We start from the raw sequence: 21,061 nt of genomic DNA, 5'->3' as shown, positions 1-21,061 counted from the left end.
GACTCCAGCAGTGACATCTGTGAAACAAACCCCCTCCTTTCCAAACAGAAACAACCACTTGAATATATGGATAGGTTTAGTAAATGTCCTGCTCCATTTTAATACAAATCTTCTAGAAAAACCTCAAACCCTGATACTGTCTCATTTTAAGGTAAGGAATAAGATGTTCACCAAAAGTAGCTGATGAGCGGAAGCTTTACGAAAGCAGACAGTAAACCTCAGGTCTGTTAGGTCAAAGTATTGTCTTTCTCTTTCACCTAAATGGTACTCCAAGGGCTTCGATGATGTATAATACAATATAAGGGCTTCTGGTTAGGACATTTTTCCTTTATGCCACCTCAGGTGTCAAGACCACATTACTGGAGGAAATTACTGACTCTTTGCTGCCAAGCTATCCAATGAACCAGCCAGATGGAGTGGGCTGTTTTAAAAAAAATTCACTCACTCTCCACCACTCACACTACTTAGTACATAGTTCTCCTTGCTGGTGTGGAACCCAGTTTCTGACTCTTGTGTATCACTTTTGCTTGGATTTACAGCACGTTGTTCTCTTTCATTTCTGGAACTCCTTTGAGATTGGATTCGTATCGCTGGGGTGAATTTTGGCAAGGCTGAAAAGCCCAGGAAGGCAGATGCAATAGCAAGTTACTGCAGCATTTGTACCTTGACCTGCTGCTCAGATCACACACAGCAACGTTAAGGCTGGTTCTGCCATTTATCGTGTTTATACCAAGTCCTACAGCAGGGCCATGGCGCTCTCAAGGATACTCACTGATTGAGGAATGCAAAGAGGTATCTCATTACAATCAGAGTGGTCTTCGGCAGGTTCAGAAGCACCTTCCGGATGTGGAGCGCTCTCTCTTGTAAATTATCCATTGCTGAAAGGAAGAAAAAGCACCACAGAGTCATTGTATCACCGTACCCGCAACGTGACACTGAGCCCAAATGCCACCAGTACACTGTGATTGTTGTGCAAACTGTTAAGAAGGGCAGCCAGCAGAGCAGGAGGAGGAAGGAAGGGTCTGCCCATTTCCTGGATCCTCCAGCACTGCCCGGCATGGGAACGCAAAGGCTGCAGAACCTGCTGGCAAAGCCTTTGACAATGAAGGTCCCTGAACACGTGAAACTTCACTGCAAGTTCCTTCCTAGCGTGGGAGCACTGGATGTCATCTGTTTCAATAGTTCTGGCACAATAGCTCATTCAAGTTAGCTTAGAAAGGTGGGTGTTTAAAAAAGAAATTGTATAACACTCAAAGGAAAATTAACATAGTTAAAGGGTGAGGCAAAAAGCTCTGTGTGCAGCAGCCTACTGAGAAATAAGTGGGCAGCATAAATCATCTCAGAAGGGAGAACTTATTTGGAAGAAGATTTTACTTTTCATATAATGTGAATTCAGCTCTGTAAATGCATTTATCAGGAGAAGAAAACCACGAGCCCTTTCAGAAGCAGTTATCTTCTGCTTTACTTCAAAGGCTGCCACCGCAAAGGCCATTTCACTACTTGGACAATAGAATCATTCTTCAATTCTCAAGGACATGGTAATAGTCAGGCCATTGAAAATGAGGTTGTTCATGTACAAAAAACACAAACAACCCTCTGCCTGCCAGAACCACCTTTAGAAACCATCAAAAATGTTAACAACTCGACTGTGACTGCCCTCATGACTGATATTCTTTAACAGGAGGCAATAGATGGCCCCTCGCGGTTACGAAGCCGAAAGGTGTAGGACTACTACCTTGCCAGCCATGGCAGCAGACATCCAGTCAATGTTAGGGGAAGCTCACAGCACCAGAAACCCTGCTAGTGATCCCCGTGTCTGAGAGGGCATTTCTGGCACCTTCTGATGAGAGGGCTGAAAGATTCTTTTTCAGAAGTGAAGGTTTTTGTTTCATTCTGTCAGAGTCCTGTCATGAAGCACTCTCTCAGAAAAATCCATGACACAGCCCTTAAAATCTATCCATTTCTATATCCTTGATCATTGATAAAAAAATTGCTATCAGAATAAGGACGGCTGTGACCAGGGAACTGCCCAGACTCCGGCTAATAGAGACTAGGATAGCAGTGCAACACAAACCCAATCGAAGTAACCACAAAAAGCTTATTTGGAGTCAGGAAAAAGGGGGCAGAGAGGAGAGAAAAGTGGGAGATTAGAAAAATTAATCTTATTTCTTTTCAGATCTTCATATACTTACTGACACAGGCAATCAGATCATGAAAGATATCCTTGGGGAAGAGAGGGTGCTCCAACCCTCGAAAATAGAGCTTCAGAACTCCTGCTATTGAATCCATGTCATGGTCATTCTGGTCCCCAGCCAGTGGGTCTTCCCCTTTGTGACAAGCAAAGAAAAGCAGGCAAGAAAAATCAGAATATTGGAGAAAAGTATGAGACTGGAAGGCTGCACCTCAGCTGGAGAAAAGACTTTATGCAGCACAGCGTTAATCCCACCTACTCCAACTGCACTACAACCAGCGTGAGGTAGGGAGTCTCTCCTGTGCATCGCTGTCGAGCAGGGACGCCTCTGACAGCGATCCCGGGAGATCTGGGACAGCTTTTTATCAAAGAGATTCCAGTCTGACACCCGAGCGCCTGGCTCACGCCCACGGAGGGTGGTGTTGCTCCTGGAGCAGTAGTAACGCTTCCAGGCTCTGTGCTCTGGATATTTTGGTAGGGTGTGAACTTCGCAGATGCACCACGGAGGTGAACATTACACGAGCTCAGGAGCAGGTCTTTGTGCAAACTCACACCTGAAGCCACGTGGATTCACTGGACACGCAAGAGGCCACTGAGCATCACACTCGTGGCTTGGCAGGATGCAGACACCTTATGTTGAATTGGGGGGGGGGGGGGGGGGGGGGGGAGTGTTTCTGGGATAGATAATTTGTCGCTGCAGATATGCCAGTTTGTCTGTATTATGAAAGAAAAGATGCCCACTTAAGGAGTTGTTCCCTAGGGAAAACTCCCTATCAGATATAATTAGATTTAACGATGGGGCAATCCTCAAATTGAAGCTATATATATCCATTATGTGACTGAAATTACCAAAGCTTGCCTATTATCTTAATAACACACAGGATAATAAATGGGCCACTACAATCCAGAGCATTATCTTTGATATTAACTGCCACCGAGGGTTCTGGATGAAGTAATAAACTGCAGAGACATTATTGTTAACTTTGTCAGTTCTGTATATCATATGCTTTACAGAGACAAGCAAGATGAAGGAAAACAAAAAAAAAAAATCACCTTTTTATTTCTGCATGTTAGTGCTAGAACAACTGGCTATTTTCCTGTGACTGGTAAAAAAGGGGTCTGATTCTGGTATCGAGCCTTTACCTGCAGTCTATGATACACATTTTTGCTTCCTCTATTCCTGAGGATTTTAATTCTCAGGTAGATGCAGATGAAGACAGGTGAAATTAGGTGCCACATTTCACACATCATTCATTAAACTTCTCTCTTCCTAACAGCAAAATAAACTTGCTATGCCTAATTAATTACCACTCATCTCCTCCAACAGCAAGCGTAGAAACGCACTAACTATATTCTTTTAGAGGGATGTATTCAGGGAATTAACAGAAGCCCTGGTGTTTTCAGTGACCCAGGCAAGACTGGGGAGATGGGCTGTGAGGATGCCTGAAGAGCAAGCGCCTCTGAACCTGCCCCGCGAGGGAGAACAGCCCAGCTAGAAGCTGATGAGTCAGGAGGCTCCCAGCTGTTCTTTGTCTTTGTAGGGAATGGTTCTTGACATAGAAAATCAAATCTATTAACAGCTATGTCAAGTTAACAGCGTCTTGAAATTTACTCTCTCACTTGCTGATATTTAGAATAAATGAAGACAAGCCGTTCCTCAAAAACATGGAAAACAAAATTTCATCCTCTAGCAGCCAGTCTATTCACGAAGAGCTGGGGGGAGAGGGTAGGAAAATGCAGTTACACCCAGTAATGAAATTCTCTGTGTCCTTTAGTGTTACAAATAATCAATAAGCTATCAGACATGAGAGAAGATTGAATTCAGAATATTTACTATACAGACACTCTACAAGATATAAAGCATAACGCCAAACAACTGCGTATTCAAGGTTAATGGGCACTAGGGAAGTGTTCGGGCTAGACTCACTTAGGAATCAAAGGAACAAAATATAGCAAGTTGCATTCAAACCAGGCCACTTCACAATATTTAAACAAATTCATACATTTGGCAATAATTTCTGATACACTGGAATAGATCTTCCTTACCTCTCTCAAATGCATTTTTTATGTCATTCACTTCAACTTGTGACCCAGACACTCTGAATATTCCTTCATGCTGCAAACCTGTAAGACAATAAGAGATGTTGATAAGGGTAAGATAAGATAAGCTGGCACCTTCATCAGCTACAGCATATATGATAAAGGAAACATAAGCTACACAGGCAAGAGTATGCAGTTTTAAAAGCCATCCTTCCTGTCTGTGTCCAGGCACATACAGAATATGTAAAAACAGAACTCAGCACACAGAGAAAAAATATTAACCCTTCTTTGTAAACTGACAGAATAACTGGGTTATAACAGCCATGCATGTTATCTTTTACCCTGAAGGTTCCCCAAAGGATTTTACAGCCCAGAGAAAGTCATAAACTAACAGTGTATCGTATTGGCCAGAAGTAAAATATGGCTAACTACACAAGGAAGCAGTTTATTTTGCAAGAGCGATACCACACAGGCCCAGAGCAAATCAGCCAATTGAAATGGAAGCATTTCATTACCCCAGCACGACCTGCTATCTAGGGTTTTAGGATAGTCTTTAAGATGTTCCTGCTAAAAAGTGAGCATTAGCAATGTCATTAAAACCAATTATCAAGCAGGCGAGATGTTCCAATATACTACCATCATAACAATTTTGTTGGTACACGTAAGATGAGCAACAACCATTACAAATCTACTAACGAACAAAGTACATGCTTCATGAAGGGAGATCAACTCCCGTTCACAAGCCTTTTAACTGTAGACTTTCTGAAACAAAGACTGCTGCAACGTCTTTGCTTTATATATAATAACGGCTATAAACTAATAAGCTCCCTTGAAGGCATCTGTGGCATCTTCCTCTCAATTTCTGCAACTGTTTTTATCGCAGTGCAATGAAACCTTTGCAGGAGGTGGCTGTATCTGGTAGCTGTGACACACAGCTATGAACAGTGAAAAGAAACAATCCCAAGTGCAGAGAAGCAAGAAGGAAAATGACATTTATCCCACACCTACGCAGCAAAACATTTAGAAATGTCAGTCAGGCTACCTCCAACAAAATTCATTCCTGCAGTGTAAGTGCGTCAGGCAGGCAGTTTTATGATTTCTTCTGCCTAACATGGATTTGTTGTATAAAAGCACATTCTTTCTGACTCCAGACCGTACCTTTATGCCATGATCTGACATTCAGTGCAAAAATCAGTTGCGTCTGCTGAAAAATCTTTCTGTTGGGGATCTAAGCTAACCCAGTAACATGAGTCTAAAAAATGAAATCTGCTGATGGCCCTAATTTGCTGTGCATCGGTTCACATCGCACCGTGGTTTCAATGGTTTTTCCAGCAAACGTCCAAGTATGGCCTTCATGAAGGATTACAGCACTTGGTTCTTCCAAGTGATGATGAGAATGGGACTCTAGATTATAGTTTCTAAAATGTTAATTAAACAAGGAAAATGAAACAGGGCCTACTATCTGGCTCTGTCTTGGTTAATGAAGATAAATTCAACCTCTTTCTACATATGTTAATTAACAGCTGTTTCACATGCTACTAACAAATTATATCGATTAAAAGTGAAAACAAATTACAATAAAAGTATAAAATCTTTTACAGCATTCAAGGCTGTGAAGTTAACATTCAAAACAGGTATAAATCATCTCATTGAGGCAATAAGTAAAAGCAATTAATTCACTGCTTGACCTCCTCAGATACTTAAGAGTATTCCTCCTCCTCTAGGAAGAGCATAATTATTGTTGGTGAAGGCCACATTTCAGGGCTTAAAGCAAGGTGAGTGGAGGTGAGGCATGAGTGGTATCTAAGGATGGGAACCTTATTTTACAAGAAACAAAGGGATATTGTTGGAAGAGCATCTGCAAGGTCAGTTATTTGGAAAAGGGATCACACACTCAATACCACAATGTAGTCAAAAAGTCACTGCGACTTTCTTTATATTGCAATCTGCACAAGCACCGTGTCCTGAGCTATGCTGAGCATTTTCCAGAAGGCTTCTACATCACCATGCACTTTACAGAAATATTACAGGATACCTTTTGTCCATAAACTCACCATGTCTGCTAATGAATCGTATGCAGCTCTCCACGACCAGGGGAATGGCTTGTGAGGAATCCTGCACAACGAGAAATTCAAACAAGAAGAGCAGTCAGAATGCAGAGTGATGGTACTAGTGGAGGGGAAGGAAAAAAAAGAAAAAAAAGAGAATGGAAAGCAAATTTGTCCTCTCATCTGCCCTATTCTGCTTCCACGCAGTTCCAGATGTGTTTAGTAAACAGCCCATCAGTGTCCTACAGTCACAACCCATTAAATAAGGTGCAGATACAGGTGCCTGCTCATGGAAAACACTGCTGCCAATCCAAGGCCCAAACACAGTGAAATCTTCTAGATTGCCAGTTTCCAGCTTAAACAACATTGAGATTTTCAGTATGGAAACAAGACTTTACAATTCCCTAGCCTCTGCTTCGCAGGATCACAGATTACTTTTCAGACAACTGAATTTCTGCAAGGTCTGCAGTTATTCCTCCCACTTGGGGGAACAGCAACTAAGCAACAGAAATGCTGCAGTTTGCTTAAGGTCGGATGCCAATGACTGAAATTACCATGTGAGTAAAACTTCCAAGTTTGTGTTTATGTATAGTCTCTTCTACAGTAGTTCTGGACAGCAACGCCTCTACTTTGTATCCAAATGCTCACTTGTTAGGATGCTACAGTCCCACAGTTCCATCAGTTCAAAAAGATGAGTCTTCTGCTCAAAAAATATTTAAAGCCCAGTTCAACCACTTTCCTAACTTATTTTGGTTTAATGCATTTTTTGTTTTATTGAAACATTATAGAACTTGGACATTTAGTGACAATAATTTCTCTACTAATTAGCCACAGGCAGTGAGAACTAGTTTTCTATATGCTGTACAGAACAACACCCACCAATTAAGAATACTTCAGAAGCCGTTCTGCTGCTCAACTGGCCCCCAAGGACATGCTTTATTAATAATCATCCAGACAGCATTATAACCCCCCAGACTTATTTTTGAGTTTGACAGTAAGAATTCAGAGAAGCACATATTCTGTGTCCCCAGCAGAGATTAATACTCTCAGAGCAGTTATGTTTTAAACTGTTAGGTCACAATCAAAAAACCCCATTAAAACCACATGCAAGTGATGTCATGTAGGTTACTGCGAGCTGTGGATTCAGTGCTTGCCAACAGATTAGTTTTTAATTTAGGTTTCCAAATCAGAGACTCAACTCAGAACATGCTTCTGAGGCACCTCAAAAACAACTTGTGAAAATGGCAGTCAAGACACAGACATACTTCATTTTCAGCACAGGAAAGGACCATTTTTAGAGCATAAATGAAGGAACAGCAATTAAGCTCAGAAAATGAGAAAGGTTTGACTCTGCACACCAAAACTACAACTTGCTCTCTTAATTCCCAAAACACAGAGATCCTAAAAACTACAAAGCAGCACCCCAAGACAGACTGCATAAAATGAAATTCCAAGCCAAATTTTGTCTTTACAGTATCATCAAGAAATATTTTGATTTTTCCCTACCTCAAAGAAACACATTTTAGCTCATCAGGGACTAAAAAGTCCCAGATTATCCAGCACAGCCAGGGAAACAAGGCATCGCTGTTGTAAATTTTTATTACAAGAAGGCACACCAAGCAAGCAGTTACTGCTTTAATAGCACTGCAGTGGGATACCAGTGAAAATAAAGGAAAAGGGGACAAAGAAACAACAGCATGAAACCCATAAACCATGACTGTCCAGACAGCTCAAGGCTATTTGGCACTTTTGGTTCCAGGTCTTTCAAAACAGAGTAAAATTATGTTTAACTTTTGTCAAAGAAAAATCAATCAAGGCTGTGGATCCATGTTTTATTGACTTCAGTTCCTGAACGAGCAGACGCCAGTTCCACTTGAACAAGACTGAAAAGGCCCATGTAAGAGAGGGAGGGAAGGATAAAAACACTTCCCTGTTTTCCATCTATCCTCCCTACACAAACACACACATCCCTGTTTCGTTACTTGAGGAATTGTTTATTACCTGCTTCCTTACGGTGGAGCTGCGCCGGCCGCTGATGAGATCAGAACCGCCCATTGGTGCAGGAGGGAAAAACAGAACAGAAAAGTCAAGATAATCCTCTATTGTCACCAGTTCATTCATTCAGTATTCCAAACCACGCGTATTTCGGAGGAGGGAAGGAGCCAGATATACAAGTCAATTATGATGACTTGGTCTCATTCAACTTACGGAACTTCAGAAAGATTTTAAGTGACTTTAAATCACTAAAAACCTGAAACAGACACAAGGGAGTCCACTGCTTTGACAAAAGATTACCCTTGACATTTTAATTCCAACCATATGGAAATCTGTTATATAGGGCTCCTTGTTCAAGATGAAGTTTGTTATAAATTGCACATAGCTGTTCTCTGAAAGAGCCACTCTAGAGGAGAGAAGCAGGTGGGAACATGCTGGTTCCTACTGTGCTGTTAACAGCTGCCATCGTGGAGTCTTTATTACAGTTTCTGATAAGACTTCAAATAAATAAATAACATGAACCTCCTCAAACACCAGCACGTACTAGCCAGGCTAAGCCTTTTCAGTATAAACCATGACAGTCACATTTATTTACGTTGGTAGACATTAATTGTAGAAAAATAGGAAAAAGCCTTGCTTTGCCAGGATTTTTCCCCTCAAAATTTATTACTGGGGTTTAAAATTCCTACAGTTTCTTGTAAAAATGAAGTATGAGAGATGATAGTAGAGAGGCCCTAATGTATCATTCAAGCCAATTCCCTGCTAGGGCAGATTGCTGCTGAATTATAAATAAGGTGATTAGAACTGTGATTTTTAAAAAGACTATAAAATGTGTTAATTCAGGGGAAATTCCTTTTATAAAAATCAAAAACACTGAATAAAAAAAAAAAGAAATCAGATTCCATGGGCTGTCACAGACAATAAGGTCTATTTTAAACTATTAGCAGTAATGATTCTTTGATATTTAAAATTGTTTCATGATGAATAATATTTTATTATTACAGATGTCAGGCTCTAATTAGGACCTGTCAGCTTTGCTTTGCTGTAAGGAATGTGAAAAGTAGTAATGACTCCAGATCGGTAGTAATCACCTTCCTTTTGTTAACAAGGCAGGATGATGCACAGCCCCTACTCCAGCTCCTTGTGCCCCGCGGAGCCCCTTGAATCCATCAATTTGGAGATGGAGATTTGTTATGTTTTATAAAAACCCCACAGGAGAAGCTTAGTTATTGTTCTGTGATTGGTCCTAATTACAAATGAGAAGTTTATTCTCCATGACCTCTGTACTGCTGCAATCCAGTTCCACGGCAGAGCAGAGAGCATCAACAGGAGAAAGAGTTTTCTGATTTATGTTATCCAGCCCCGTACACCAACCAGTGGATAAACCCTGCAGAGTCACTGGGCCCAGCTCCCTTACAGAAATACAAATGTTTATAAAAACCTTAATTCGAAGAATATTTCTCTGGGTGACAGTGCCAAATTAAACACTTTCTCACACCTGCCCGTCCCCTTCCTGATCTGGATTAAATGCACTGGGGCAAGAAAAAGTGCATGACCTCCATGTATCTTTTTTTTTTTTTTTTTCTCCTCCTTTGGTTATTTTTAACCCCAATCAGTTTCCCAGCCTGTTGCAACAGGCAGCCCTGCCAGCAGGTGTACGGTCACAACTGCAGCAACAAGCAGGGAGAGGTGTTTAAGCATCGAAAGAAATGCTCATTACTCAGCTGATCAGAGGTTACTAAACGCAGGTATAAGCTGTGCCACCACCTTGCACTGATGTAGGTATTGGCGATGGTATTTAAAGCCATATTAACCAGCAGGAATTTGCCTGTATATTAGGTAAATCAATATCTTTTTCTAACAGATATATATCCTGGGCTGGTAACAGATCTATAATGGCAGTGATCAATTTGCATCAGATTTTCCTTAAAAAATGATCCCCCGAACCACACCTACCTGGCAAGGGAGCAGTCAGTCCGTTGACCTGTTAAAAAGACAAAGAAATACAGCATTAGGAGAGAGGAATGGGAAAATAATGTCAATGGCTTTGTAAAGCCAGTTTCGGAAGAAGAAAAACCATCGGAGAGGGAGGGAGCAGCTCGGGGGCGGGGGGCAGACAGTGGCTGCCTCCCCCAGGCGCGCTGCTGGGGAGACCACCGAAGCCCATCCCTGCCAGCACAGCTCTGCTGCAGCCGACCAGGAAACGCAGCAAACAGCTCGGGCTGCCCGAGGACTCTTTCTTTGGAAAGTATTGTTTTTGAAAATTAGTTCCCTGTGCATTCTAATTGTTGACTTCGGCTGCCAAAAAACTGGGCTTGTCAACCTCTCCCTCCCTCCCTCCCTCTTCCCAGGGGAACTGGTGGGGCGAGAGATTATACTTTATAAAGCCATTTAGTAAGACTGAAAACATTCACGGATTTGTTAGCCCACAGACTGAACGTGCTGGCATTAAGCTATTTTGGGAGACAGACGTTTAATGGTATTTTCCACAAACATATTTATAAAAACGTTCCATTAACTTGCACTGAGTTTGCAAGGAAGCGGCCAAGCTAACAACTACTGCTAATGCAGACATCATTTTAAAATAGCGCAACAAGGAGTAAGAGAGACAGAAAACTGGTATGTGCCTTTGGGAAATTGGACACGCCAGATCTTTTGCTGGTATAGAGCATCATCAGTGAAACCATACTGATTTACAACAGCTGAAAATCCACCTTCTCTACAGTTGTCTTCCTGCTCCTGGGGAGATGGAAGAATGAACCAGGGAAATGTCTAATTGCTGATGGCTGACAATTAGTTGAACACATCTCGATAGCCACTTTCCTCTCCCCACGTAAAGCCAAAACAGTGCATAATTTACATGAAAATGTTATTCTGAAGCAGAATTTCCAGCCATCTGTCCCATTTCCATCATAGAATATTCATATATATAAATTACATGGCTGTGGCAACATCAAGGGGCTCCTACATTAGGGTGACAAATGTGTACAGTAGGCAGGGACATAATTACTTGTAGATAGGAAGACTTGCTGCTATTTTTATTACTGGAACTTGTCATCTTTAGATTAAGGTAATTTGCAAGAGGACTAATAAATGTCACCTGAGGATGGGGCAAAGAAGAATGAAAATTGTAACAAAACTATGAATTTTCCAGGGACTGAAGACACGCAGCTGTACGCACATTTTTCAGTAAAGCTTCTAACCATGCTCCAGGGACTTGTGAAAGGAATTTTATTTGCCCATTTCCCAATTAAGTGACATTTTATGGATAAGTCTAGGCACGGTCCCCAGTTTGTACCATTAACCTGCTAATGTGGTTTTGGAGATGAAATGTACCTCCCTTTCTCAGCTCCTTTTGATCTCACAGATGACAGGAGTGATTTTTTTCAGAAGCTGCTGGAGCTCACCCTGACACACACTGGGTCCCTTCACAGAGTGACTAAGAAAGCTCTGGTTTGCAAAGCAACCACAAGAAAACAGAAGCAGCCTTTAAATCTACATAGCAATACAGAAATCGCATTTAATTTCCTCTTCTTTTTCCCCCACCACAGCCCGAGATGGGTTCAAGGGGCAGGCAGGTTAAGAGGAAATAGGTCTCGGTATGCAGAGGTCAGCTATGATCCAGGAATGCGATTAGTCACAGGGGCAGCATGGGTGTCATTTGGAGATATTTAGAGGCAGAAGAAAACTACCCTAAGGACACAGATCTTTGGCTTCATCCACCCTTTCTACGGGACAGCTGAAGAGATGAGCAACTTGAAACAATAAAGCTCAAAACGATGGCAAAGCCTTTCCTTACCTTCTAGTGGTTTGTGTCTGATAAATGTGAAACTCTTAATTACTGTAGCAATAAGTATTTTCTTTTTATAGTGCATTTTTAAAACAAAAGCAAAGCACTTCAAAGACCACATGCTGGTTAAGTTTTCATTCAGAAGATTTGCACACCATAAACTGTGGGGAGTCCAGTTAAGTTACATATCGAAACACAAGCCCTGCTCCAGCATATAAACCCAGGAACAAGTTGAGCCATTTTTTGACCTGACATTTAGACTGTTAAAACCTTCTGCTCTGCAAATACGAGGCAGACAGGTTTCTATGGAAACTTGGATGCATAGTTTAAGCGTGTTTGGCCAACAGGATTTGCCCATACCATGAAGGGAAAGAAATCTTCCTTTGTTCTGACACTAATAGCAAATGCATATTCAGTTCTGGCTGCTGCCCCTTGACTAATGCCCTCCAGATAGGCAACATACTGTACACGCTCTGAAATTGGTTTGTTACTCTCCTAATAAAAGCCCGCGCTCACATACATTAGTTTGGTCTGGATTGAACGCACAGAGGTGAGGGGCAGCTAAATTACCATGCAAATGAAACTTCTGACCAGCCTAACAAGGCAATACTTCTCAACTAACCCGTAAACTGTAAATCACAAGGTTTACCCCAACACAGATCACAAGGTTTACCCCAACACAGATTATGAAGTGAGAAGCAGAATGTGGCGTGCGGGGAGAGGACAGGATGAACGAGTGGGCATATGCTCCATTTTAACAAATAAGCGACGTACGTTAGTGATTCATTAAGCATTTTCCGTTCACCATTAATCAAGGAGCTGTGTAGGTCATTTGGCTTCCCCATCATGCAGATCGGAAAAATAAATTCATAAAACATGAGTACGTCCACTTTGCATCAGTAATCCAAGACCGTTAGGCTCACTCAGCTGACTAATTCACTAAGTGCAAGAGCCTGGCTAATAGCAGTGACGAGCGGGTCCCAGACTCACTTTCGCCCAGGGTCTTCTGGAGAAGGTCGTGCTTGGCTTGGAGCTTCGTTATCAGGTTCCTGCCTTCCAGATACTCCTTCATTTTCTGTGAAGGTGGAAAAAACCAAGATCGTGAGCGGACATTTAATTTCTTCAATCACATCTTTAGGTTACTGGATTCTGAGCGTAATGGTGAGGTACAGAATTACACTGACATTTACAGTGCAAAGGATGAACTAAATCCTCCTGGTTTATTTATCTAGGCAAATCTGAAGCTCGGCCCACACGTATCTGCAGCGCAATTTCTATTGTTTCACCGTGGAATCAGCCAAATGTTTGACATCTTTTAAGACATCTGAGAAGCTGTCATGCATCTCCTCTCCAGACAGGGCGAGATGGAAATGCATTTCCCTCGCGCGTCACAGGCAACTGAATGAGCAATCTGTTTTAACAAACTAAAAGGCTGCTACTGTGCTTATTCTCTCACTTAACCTCTCTCACCCCACTTTACTTGTCAAATAGTGTGTCTGCCTCCACGCTGGATGATACACAGGGTTGCAGAGGGGGCACGGGACAAAACAAATAAAGATATTATTTAAGTTCAGATTTGTTCTCTCAGTGAAATATTATACAATCATGCAGTCATTTTTCCCACTTCTTTCTGATTTTTCACAGCTCTGGCAAATGCTAGTTTTTTACAGCTCTTTCATCTCTTATTTTGCAGTTCAGAACAGCATATTTATCTTCACTGTGCTGCAGCACATAAAATGCTCTGCTGTACGGTAGCTGTCCACATTATAATTAGGACATGTTTACACTCAAAAATACATAAATAGCACATAACTCTTCAAATATCACAGGCCGTTCTTTAGAATCATGAAATACTTAAAAAATTCAGCTAGCAAAATGAACACAAAGAAAGGATTCTCATTTAATAATTCAAGGTTGCAGTTCTTGTGTCTTCAGCTTTCCCCAATTCTGTCCACTTTCCTCCAGTTCTGGACTGGTATTGCCAAATTAGACTGCAAATCCTTAAGGTGAAACCAGTATTTTAGCAATGGGAGTGCCTGGGCCCTGCCTGTCCTACGCAGGTCATAACAACGGCAGCTTCCAGGCAAGATGTAAAGAATCAAGAAGCAATGGATGCACATACATACATGCTGCAGTACTGGGGGTGGAGGGGGGAACCTTCCAGGAGCTAACGATGTTTCCACTGTGGGCTCTCCAGCTGCAGTGTCTACTGACACAGCAGACAAAAATGGCTGGGCTGGGGCTTTAATTAACTGCCAAAAGTCTGTGTTTTATGTCCCTTTGGTTGACAACATTGGAAGAAAAATTTCACAAGAATTAAGTCCCTCTGGAGAGTCTCAGCATTTCTTGCTTCCTATACTAATACTTCAGCTTTTTTTGTTGTTTTAGAAGAAAACAAGAAGTATGATCACTGTGGCAAAAAAAAAAATCTGCCATATTTTTTGGAATTTCCCTGTAGAATCTGTTTGCCAAGCCCCAACTATGTATTTTGCTCAATCAGTTAAATTTTTGCATCAAATTTGGACAGAAGAAAACATGAAGAGTATAAGCTGCAAAAATAACTGGAGATTTTGAAGTGGAGATTTGAGGATAAATCTGGTTCTGTGAGGTGCCGAGCTCCCTGTCTCGAAGTCACAATGATCAGGCGAGGAGACAGAAGGGCTAAGAAGGCTCAGTGCCAAACAGCTCAAACAGAAGCTTAAAGATCAGCAAATCAACTTGATTTGGAAGAGAAAAGCTTCCCTTTGAAGCAGATATAAAAACTTAAGCGGGGCAGGCGGGTTGCCCCAGCAGGGCCGCGGGCAGGGCAGGGGCACGCTGCTGGCACTCCCAGGTGCTCTGGCCCATTGCTCTGGCTTCGAGGCATTTGTGGTGGTCACGTTAAGGCCATCGCCTGCCCGCAGACGGGTACCAGGGGTTGTTTGAAAGGAGAAGAAGAGAAGGTGCCTATCCAGTGAGTATTTCATGCGTGCGTTCTATTTCCTCATGCCTAACATTCTGTACCCTGTCTGCTACAAGTACACTTATGAAAAAAATAAGTAATTTCAAAATAAGGCTTCGGGCTTTTTTCAATGAGTTACAAAGATCCATTAGCATTTGATTTCTGGCTTAATAAAAACAGTCAAAAAAATTGAAACTACAGGAGAACTCCTAAGGATTTCATTTCTGGCAGAGCACAGCTGGAGACAGACTAAGTACAATCAGACACAAAGCAGCAGAAACGTCCTCAAGTCACATTATTTCTGCACTGTAAAAATGAAGATCTGTTGTTAGCCGGTGAGCATTTCGCACCTACCATCTCCTCACAACCACGCAACTTCGACACCCTCTCTCAGCCCAAACTCGCTGCAGTATTTTTCCAGCGACACCCAGTTGTCAGGTGGCATACATAATGAAGCAAAATGCAAACTAGCCCGTATCTTCCTGCCTTGTGGGAAAGGAGATTTTACGCTTTTGAGGCTATAAAGAAAAACAGTTTCTGCCACTGTCCCACATCCTTAACTGTCTCTGATCTGGAAAGCTCAGCAGTTTTCCTCCCTCCCTCCGCCCCCCAAGAACGACTTCAAACAAGGCACTCGATTGAAGGAGCGGGTGAATCAGATCCCCGCTCCCCTGCGCCGCTGCGAGCGACTGAACGTGGGAACAGTGGCACATTGACACAACCAGCACGACATTCCTCTAGGATTGATTAGCAGGGGAACTTTATATAATACTTACCCATGTCTTGAGCGTTTGGTAATAATAGATTTACATTAATTTTTAAAGCACTTCACAGAATGAGCATTATACTGGGTTTTAATCTTTCTAGAGGCAAAAATAACATTTCGACTAAGAACTAAAATTATCCCGTTTTAGAGGTAAAAAGAATCGAAACATTCATTCGCCTTTTCACTCCTCAGGTAGGGCGGGGTGCCAGCTGTATTACAATTAGCAGCAGGATTTCAGCTCTGACAGGCATCCTCAGCTCGCTGGGGCTTTGCTGGCTCGGGAAGCAGGAGTGTAGCCATGGCAGCGGCGGTACCCGCCTGCCAGGCACCCAGGACACATCCCCGCGGTTCGGCTCCCTGAAGTCACTGCTGCTTCCTCGCTTCAGCTACCTGCATTAGCTCAGTGCTAAGTCAATCAGCATTCCTGCGCTTTGCACTGACACGGGGAAGTTTAAGCTTCTTTCTGAATACAAACCTTCCTTCAAAGCCCTAACAACAGAGCCATCTTGGCACCAGCGTGCAGTGATATGCCTCTAGTGGAAATAGTTCTACCAGCGTAGAGATACTACAGCCAGTACTCCCGCGATTAAATCCCCATGGTGGCATCACTAGATTTACCTCAGAGCTCTGCCTAGCTAGCAATGCAGTACGTGGAATTTCCAACTCGAGTTACACAGTAATAAGGAGCATTCTTTCAAATTAGTCTTTTTCTTTCAGTTCATATCCTCAGCATTTAGCACATCATAAGGTAAGAGGGGATTTAAATCTCTATTCTGCACTACGCTTTGTTTTTTCCCCCCTACACAAAGAATGCCTCGCCCATATTGCTACACAGCTCTGCCATCAGTCTCATTAATACTCATCTGAGCATCTTCTCATACACTGAGAACACTGCTCCTTACAGATTCAAAGCCTGAAATCCTTATAAAGGGTATTTCTAAGTCTGGTCAATAGTAGATCAATCAAGCATCTGATTAGGCTGGTTAAAGAGGCCTCACGAAGAGCTTTGTTCTGTTGATATTTTACCCACGTTGCGCAGGACAGGACAGGCTGCACCTCTGCACTCCTGCTGGGACCTCACTGCTCTGCAGCAGGAGACTAACATGATGAGATGGAAAAATATATCCCACGGAAGTCCTGGGTTCAGTCTCCTACTTGAACTTACAATAGTCCCTCTCTAGAGAGGGAACGCTTAGAATTCAATTAAAAATCATTTTCCAGTTTCACAACCCTGGGCAGGATGGCCAATTCCTTCTTAATTGAATCAGTTTCTCCACCCACTTTTCTCAATAGCCAGTTTCACCTTTTACAAAGGCTTTTTAATTTTTGTAAATCAAGGCCTGACAGAAACCATCCTGCCAGCTAGTGTAATTTGCACAGAGACTTCAGACTTTTAAAAAGCAACACTATTCTTAGAAGAGGGGTGGAAAGGGCATCAGGTATAGCAAGACATGCTCAAAGGAATGACAAAGTAACCAGGGTAAGAGGTATGATTTTCACCTGCTCTTTCAAAATATTTTTAAAGTGGAAGTGAATTCAACAGTTCAACATAAATCTAATTTAGGAAAAAACATATAGTCTGGTATGAAATTCAATAGAAAAAGCTCTTAGCATCTTGTAAAAATGCATTGACTCAATTAAAAGCTTAAGTGAGCTGAAATTGTAAGATGATAATAACAAAAAATGAAAGAGCTAAACATTCTTTCACTTTGTATTATTTTTGAAAATTGATATTTACAAGCTATTAAGTTCTTTCTCAGACAATCCCTTTTTATATGCAGAAGAAATCGAATTTTACACAATTTATCCACAGACTAAGTTTGCATCAACAAAGGTATCCCAATATATTTGTAAAGAATTCAAAGCACCCATTTTCAAACCTAATATGCTTACTCTGCTTGTCCAAAATCAATTACAGAAGCATTTTTGTAAGATGATAGCATCATTTTGCACTCTCTTGCGAGCATAATTCTAAATACATTATACGTGCTCATACTGCAAATTAACTCCTTACTGTGAAGTAGAACTGCTCTGTCTCCTGCTGGTTGGCCCGTCTCTTGGCAATGCTCGGTTTGCTCATGAACGTTTCCGAGACAGTGGATTTAACAGACTCCATAGAGTTGCTGTACTGAAAGCAGTCAGAGACATCAAAGTCCTCTATCGTGACTATATCCTGGATTGTCTGGAGCGTAGCTTCCATAGTCTTCTTAACCTGTCCAGCAAGAATGAGAGTACTTAAAAAACAAAGATAGTATGTTGCAAGTACAAAACAGAGGTAGTAAGTACCCTGGAGCATTTTACTAATAAACAGATATTACTGGTTTCACATCCTGTGTGCCGTAACTCAGGTGCAAGTTTTGCTCTTTAACAGCACAGTCCATATAAACAAAGGGCTGGCAGCACACAGAACCTGCCAGGATAGGAAAACAGTTGTAATCTTACAGGCTGGGATGAGGAGGAGATGGAAGGAAATTTAGCCTCAAAGCAAAGACTGCTTATAATCAAAGATCTTACAGTCGTCTTCTGTAACTGTATCTACTGGGCACCAAATGTTAGATATTAAAACCAGGACTTTGTGGCACTGTAAATTTTTACTGAAGGCCAGAATCAACTTCCTAGACATAAAGGAGTTGCAAACTTTGCCCAAGGAGGATTAAAAATTCTTGAACACAGGGTTGCAGGTTAGGTATTCTGACTTGTTCCCAAACAAATGCCACTGATCTAGTCCTCTCATCTTAGACGACCAATTAAACAAAAATTAGCTCTTACCTTAGGTTATGCAAATTCAGTGTCTTCACTTCAAAACATTAAATTCCTCTTTTTCTCTTAGCTAGCCAAATACAACTTTTGCAACATAGCCAGTTCTATCAACTTAAGGATGGGAAAAGAGACACGTGGAGGTATTTTTAAAGGATCCTCTCCACACACCCAGCCTTCGTGCATGAGCACACACTAATGTACTGCTGGCCTCAGCTGCCTTATTCCTGAATTGTACAAGTCTTCATAAAAGAGGATCACAGCAACTAGATTCTTCCTTAACTAGTCCCCACGCCCCACTGGAAGTGGTAAGAGGGCTGTTGATTTTTGGTTGATTAGCTCACCTCTTCGTTTTCAATCTTAAGCGTAGATAATCTAGACTGCAATTGCTGGCACCTCTGCACTAACTCACTCTGGACTGGTTGTTGGGCACATAGCTGCGACTCCTGGAAGAGAAACAGCACTGCTTTTAGAGGGCTAGAAAAAAAACCACATAATCAAGAACACTGCAATTACTTCATTCAGTTATTATAAGCAAACATCTTCCAAAGTGCTTCATTTTAAAACTTTGTAGCCCTGGATTTCAACCAGTGGAAAAGGTCCGTGTTCTACCAGATTGCAGTTCCCTCCCTGAATGTATTGAAAGAGAGAAGGAACACAAACATCATGAACTAGAAAAAGTTAGCTACTATCAGTAATGTAAGCTCATCACGTGTTTTGAAAGTCTGAAGGTGCTTTATGATGGGCACAAGGCTAAATCACGCCGCACATCAAGAAGAATTTGGTTCAATGTATGAGCCAGGCATCCTGGGGCAGGGGTGTCAGTGGCTGAGCTTGTACACTACAGCAAGAGGTACGAGTCACTATTTAATGAATTCAGGGGAGTGGAAATAAAAAAAGAACAGGTTAGGGACCTGACAAATATGCCAGAACAGCGGGCTTCCCTGTACTGTTAAGAATTAGTTTTATTTCACAGCATGAGGCAGTTTTTCCTTTTAGTTTTGGTTTTCTGGTTGGTTTTTTGGTTGTTTGTTTGGTTTTTTGTTTAAAAAAAAAAAAAGGAAAACGTTCCCCTCATTGCATAAGGCTATTTTTTAAAGACAGAAATTGGAATTGGAGTTTTATCACACACATGCACATACACCATCCTATATCCAATCTGGTATATGCAGGCCCGTTGTGACAAGACTATCAGCCTGCATTTATAAACACTCATTTGGCCTTGAGAACCACCAAGATAAATGATTCGGCGAATGTGAGCTGTTAACCGAATGACAGTCTGCAGGTAATTCTTTTTCTTCGCACGATCTTACAGGATACTATCAAAGCACAGAAAAACCGAGAAAGGTCATTTGCAGTCTGAGGGTTTCACTTAAGAGGGAAGAGACAAAGAGGAGCCTTAAGCAGCAACTGTAATTCTTAGACCAAAAGAAGAAGCTGGCTGCAGGAGACCATCCTTACAGTATTTCCTCAGTGTTCAGGAGGATAATCTAGAAATCCAACCAACTGACCTAAATTATTACATTGTACATGTGTTCCCATTTAGAACTGGTTTTAGCTTGTGCGACTTTAAACAGTTCCCAGATGAGTAACCACATCTTGATAAACCTATAAAGAGATTTTCATTGCCAAAAATGAAAGTCCTCTGACTGCCTTCTCACAATGAAGATGCATAAAGCACCACTATAAACCATTTGTGCTCTAAGATTACACACTCAAATGCCTCAAAAGGCAGCATTTAAGTTTCTTATCTCGTTGCCCCTTCAAATCTCTAACTTCAGAGTCTGACTCAGGGTACAGCTGTTAACTTGGGGGTTGAACAAGAGGTTAAAACAGTGTTTCCTATCTACATTTATTATTATACCTAATGAAGCATTTTCATCTCCAGGAGCTTTGATGGTCACAAAATAAGAGTCAGGCACACTCAGGCATCTGTGCCATGAGCCTCTGCTTAATCTTTCTACCAGTTCCCTTTTCTAAGGCTCCCCTCTACCTCCCAAAAATAAAGCCAAACAGGTGGCCCTTCAGCGGGACCATCTATCACAGAGGAGGGAAGTAAACAGGCGGAGCTGTGAGTGTTTACAGAGGAGTAGGAGGAGGAATATGAACTGACCATGTCACCCATATGCGGCTGAAACTCGAACTTCATGGGCGGACAGAAGACATTGTTGTACATCTCCATCAGGCGCTGCTTATCACTGTTGGCATCCAGGTTCTCAACAGCGTTTTCAATGGCATCCAGACCCTCGTGCTTTGACTGCTCCAGGTTTAGCTCAGCAGACAAGAATGTCCTGAGAGCTCTGTTGAGGCTAGCGTGGTATCCCAGGTCACAACACTGCTGGAAAAAGACACACAATTCCCTATGAATAAGTGAAGAAATTCTGTAATGGAAATTAAAATGTTTCCGAAGCCAGAAGTTATATAAATGGATAACAAGTCACGGATACTTTATTATCTGGGTACCAGAGCGGTCTCACATCTCTCACTGATTGCAGAGGCATCATGACTAGGGGCCCTCAGAGTTGGCCCTAAA

General features: G+C 41.9%; 1 protein-coding gene across 3 annotated transcripts in view; it reads right to left on the bottom strand.

Annotated features, from left to right (window-relative positions):
* Positions 1 to 21,061, bottom strand: part of SRGAP2 (SLIT-ROBO Rho GTPase activating protein 2) — a 114,320-nt gene that overhangs the window by 20,459 nt on the left and 72,800 nt on the right. For 2 of the 3 annotated variants that reach the window (XM_074850109.1, XM_074850111.1), the window contains exons 8-17: positions 20,642 to 20,866; positions 18,873 to 18,974; positions 17,786 to 17,983; positions 13,055 to 13,139; positions 10,231 to 10,258; positions 8,281 to 8,311; positions 6,286 to 6,346; positions 4,238 to 4,315; positions 2,193 to 2,327; positions 773 to 878 (exon numbers count right to left, since the gene is read on the bottom strand). In XM_074850109.1, coding sequence (XP_074706210.1) covers positions 773 to 878; positions 2,193 to 2,327; positions 4,238 to 4,315; positions 6,286 to 6,346; positions 8,281 to 8,311; positions 10,231 to 10,258; positions 13,055 to 13,139; positions 17,786 to 17,983; positions 18,873 to 18,974; positions 20,642 to 20,866 — 1,049 coding nt within the window. The remainder of the gene's footprint in view (positions 1 to 772; positions 879 to 2,192; positions 2,328 to 4,237; positions 4,316 to 6,285; positions 6,347 to 8,280; positions 8,312 to 10,230; positions 10,259 to 13,054; positions 13,140 to 17,785; positions 17,984 to 18,872; positions 18,975 to 20,641; positions 20,867 to 21,061) is intronic. The other variant, XM_074850110.1, reaches the window with a different exon arrangement.

Source organism: Strix aluco, chromosome 25 (assembly GCF_031877795.1).
Source record: "Strix aluco isolate bStrAlu1 chromosome 25, bStrAlu1.hap1, whole genome shotgun sequence".
NCBI lineage: Eukaryota > Metazoa > Chordata > Aves > Strigiformes > Strigidae > Strix > Strix aluco.
The sequence above is the reverse complement of the archived record's forward strand: the minus strand, read 5'-3'. Positions and strand labels throughout refer to the sequence as shown.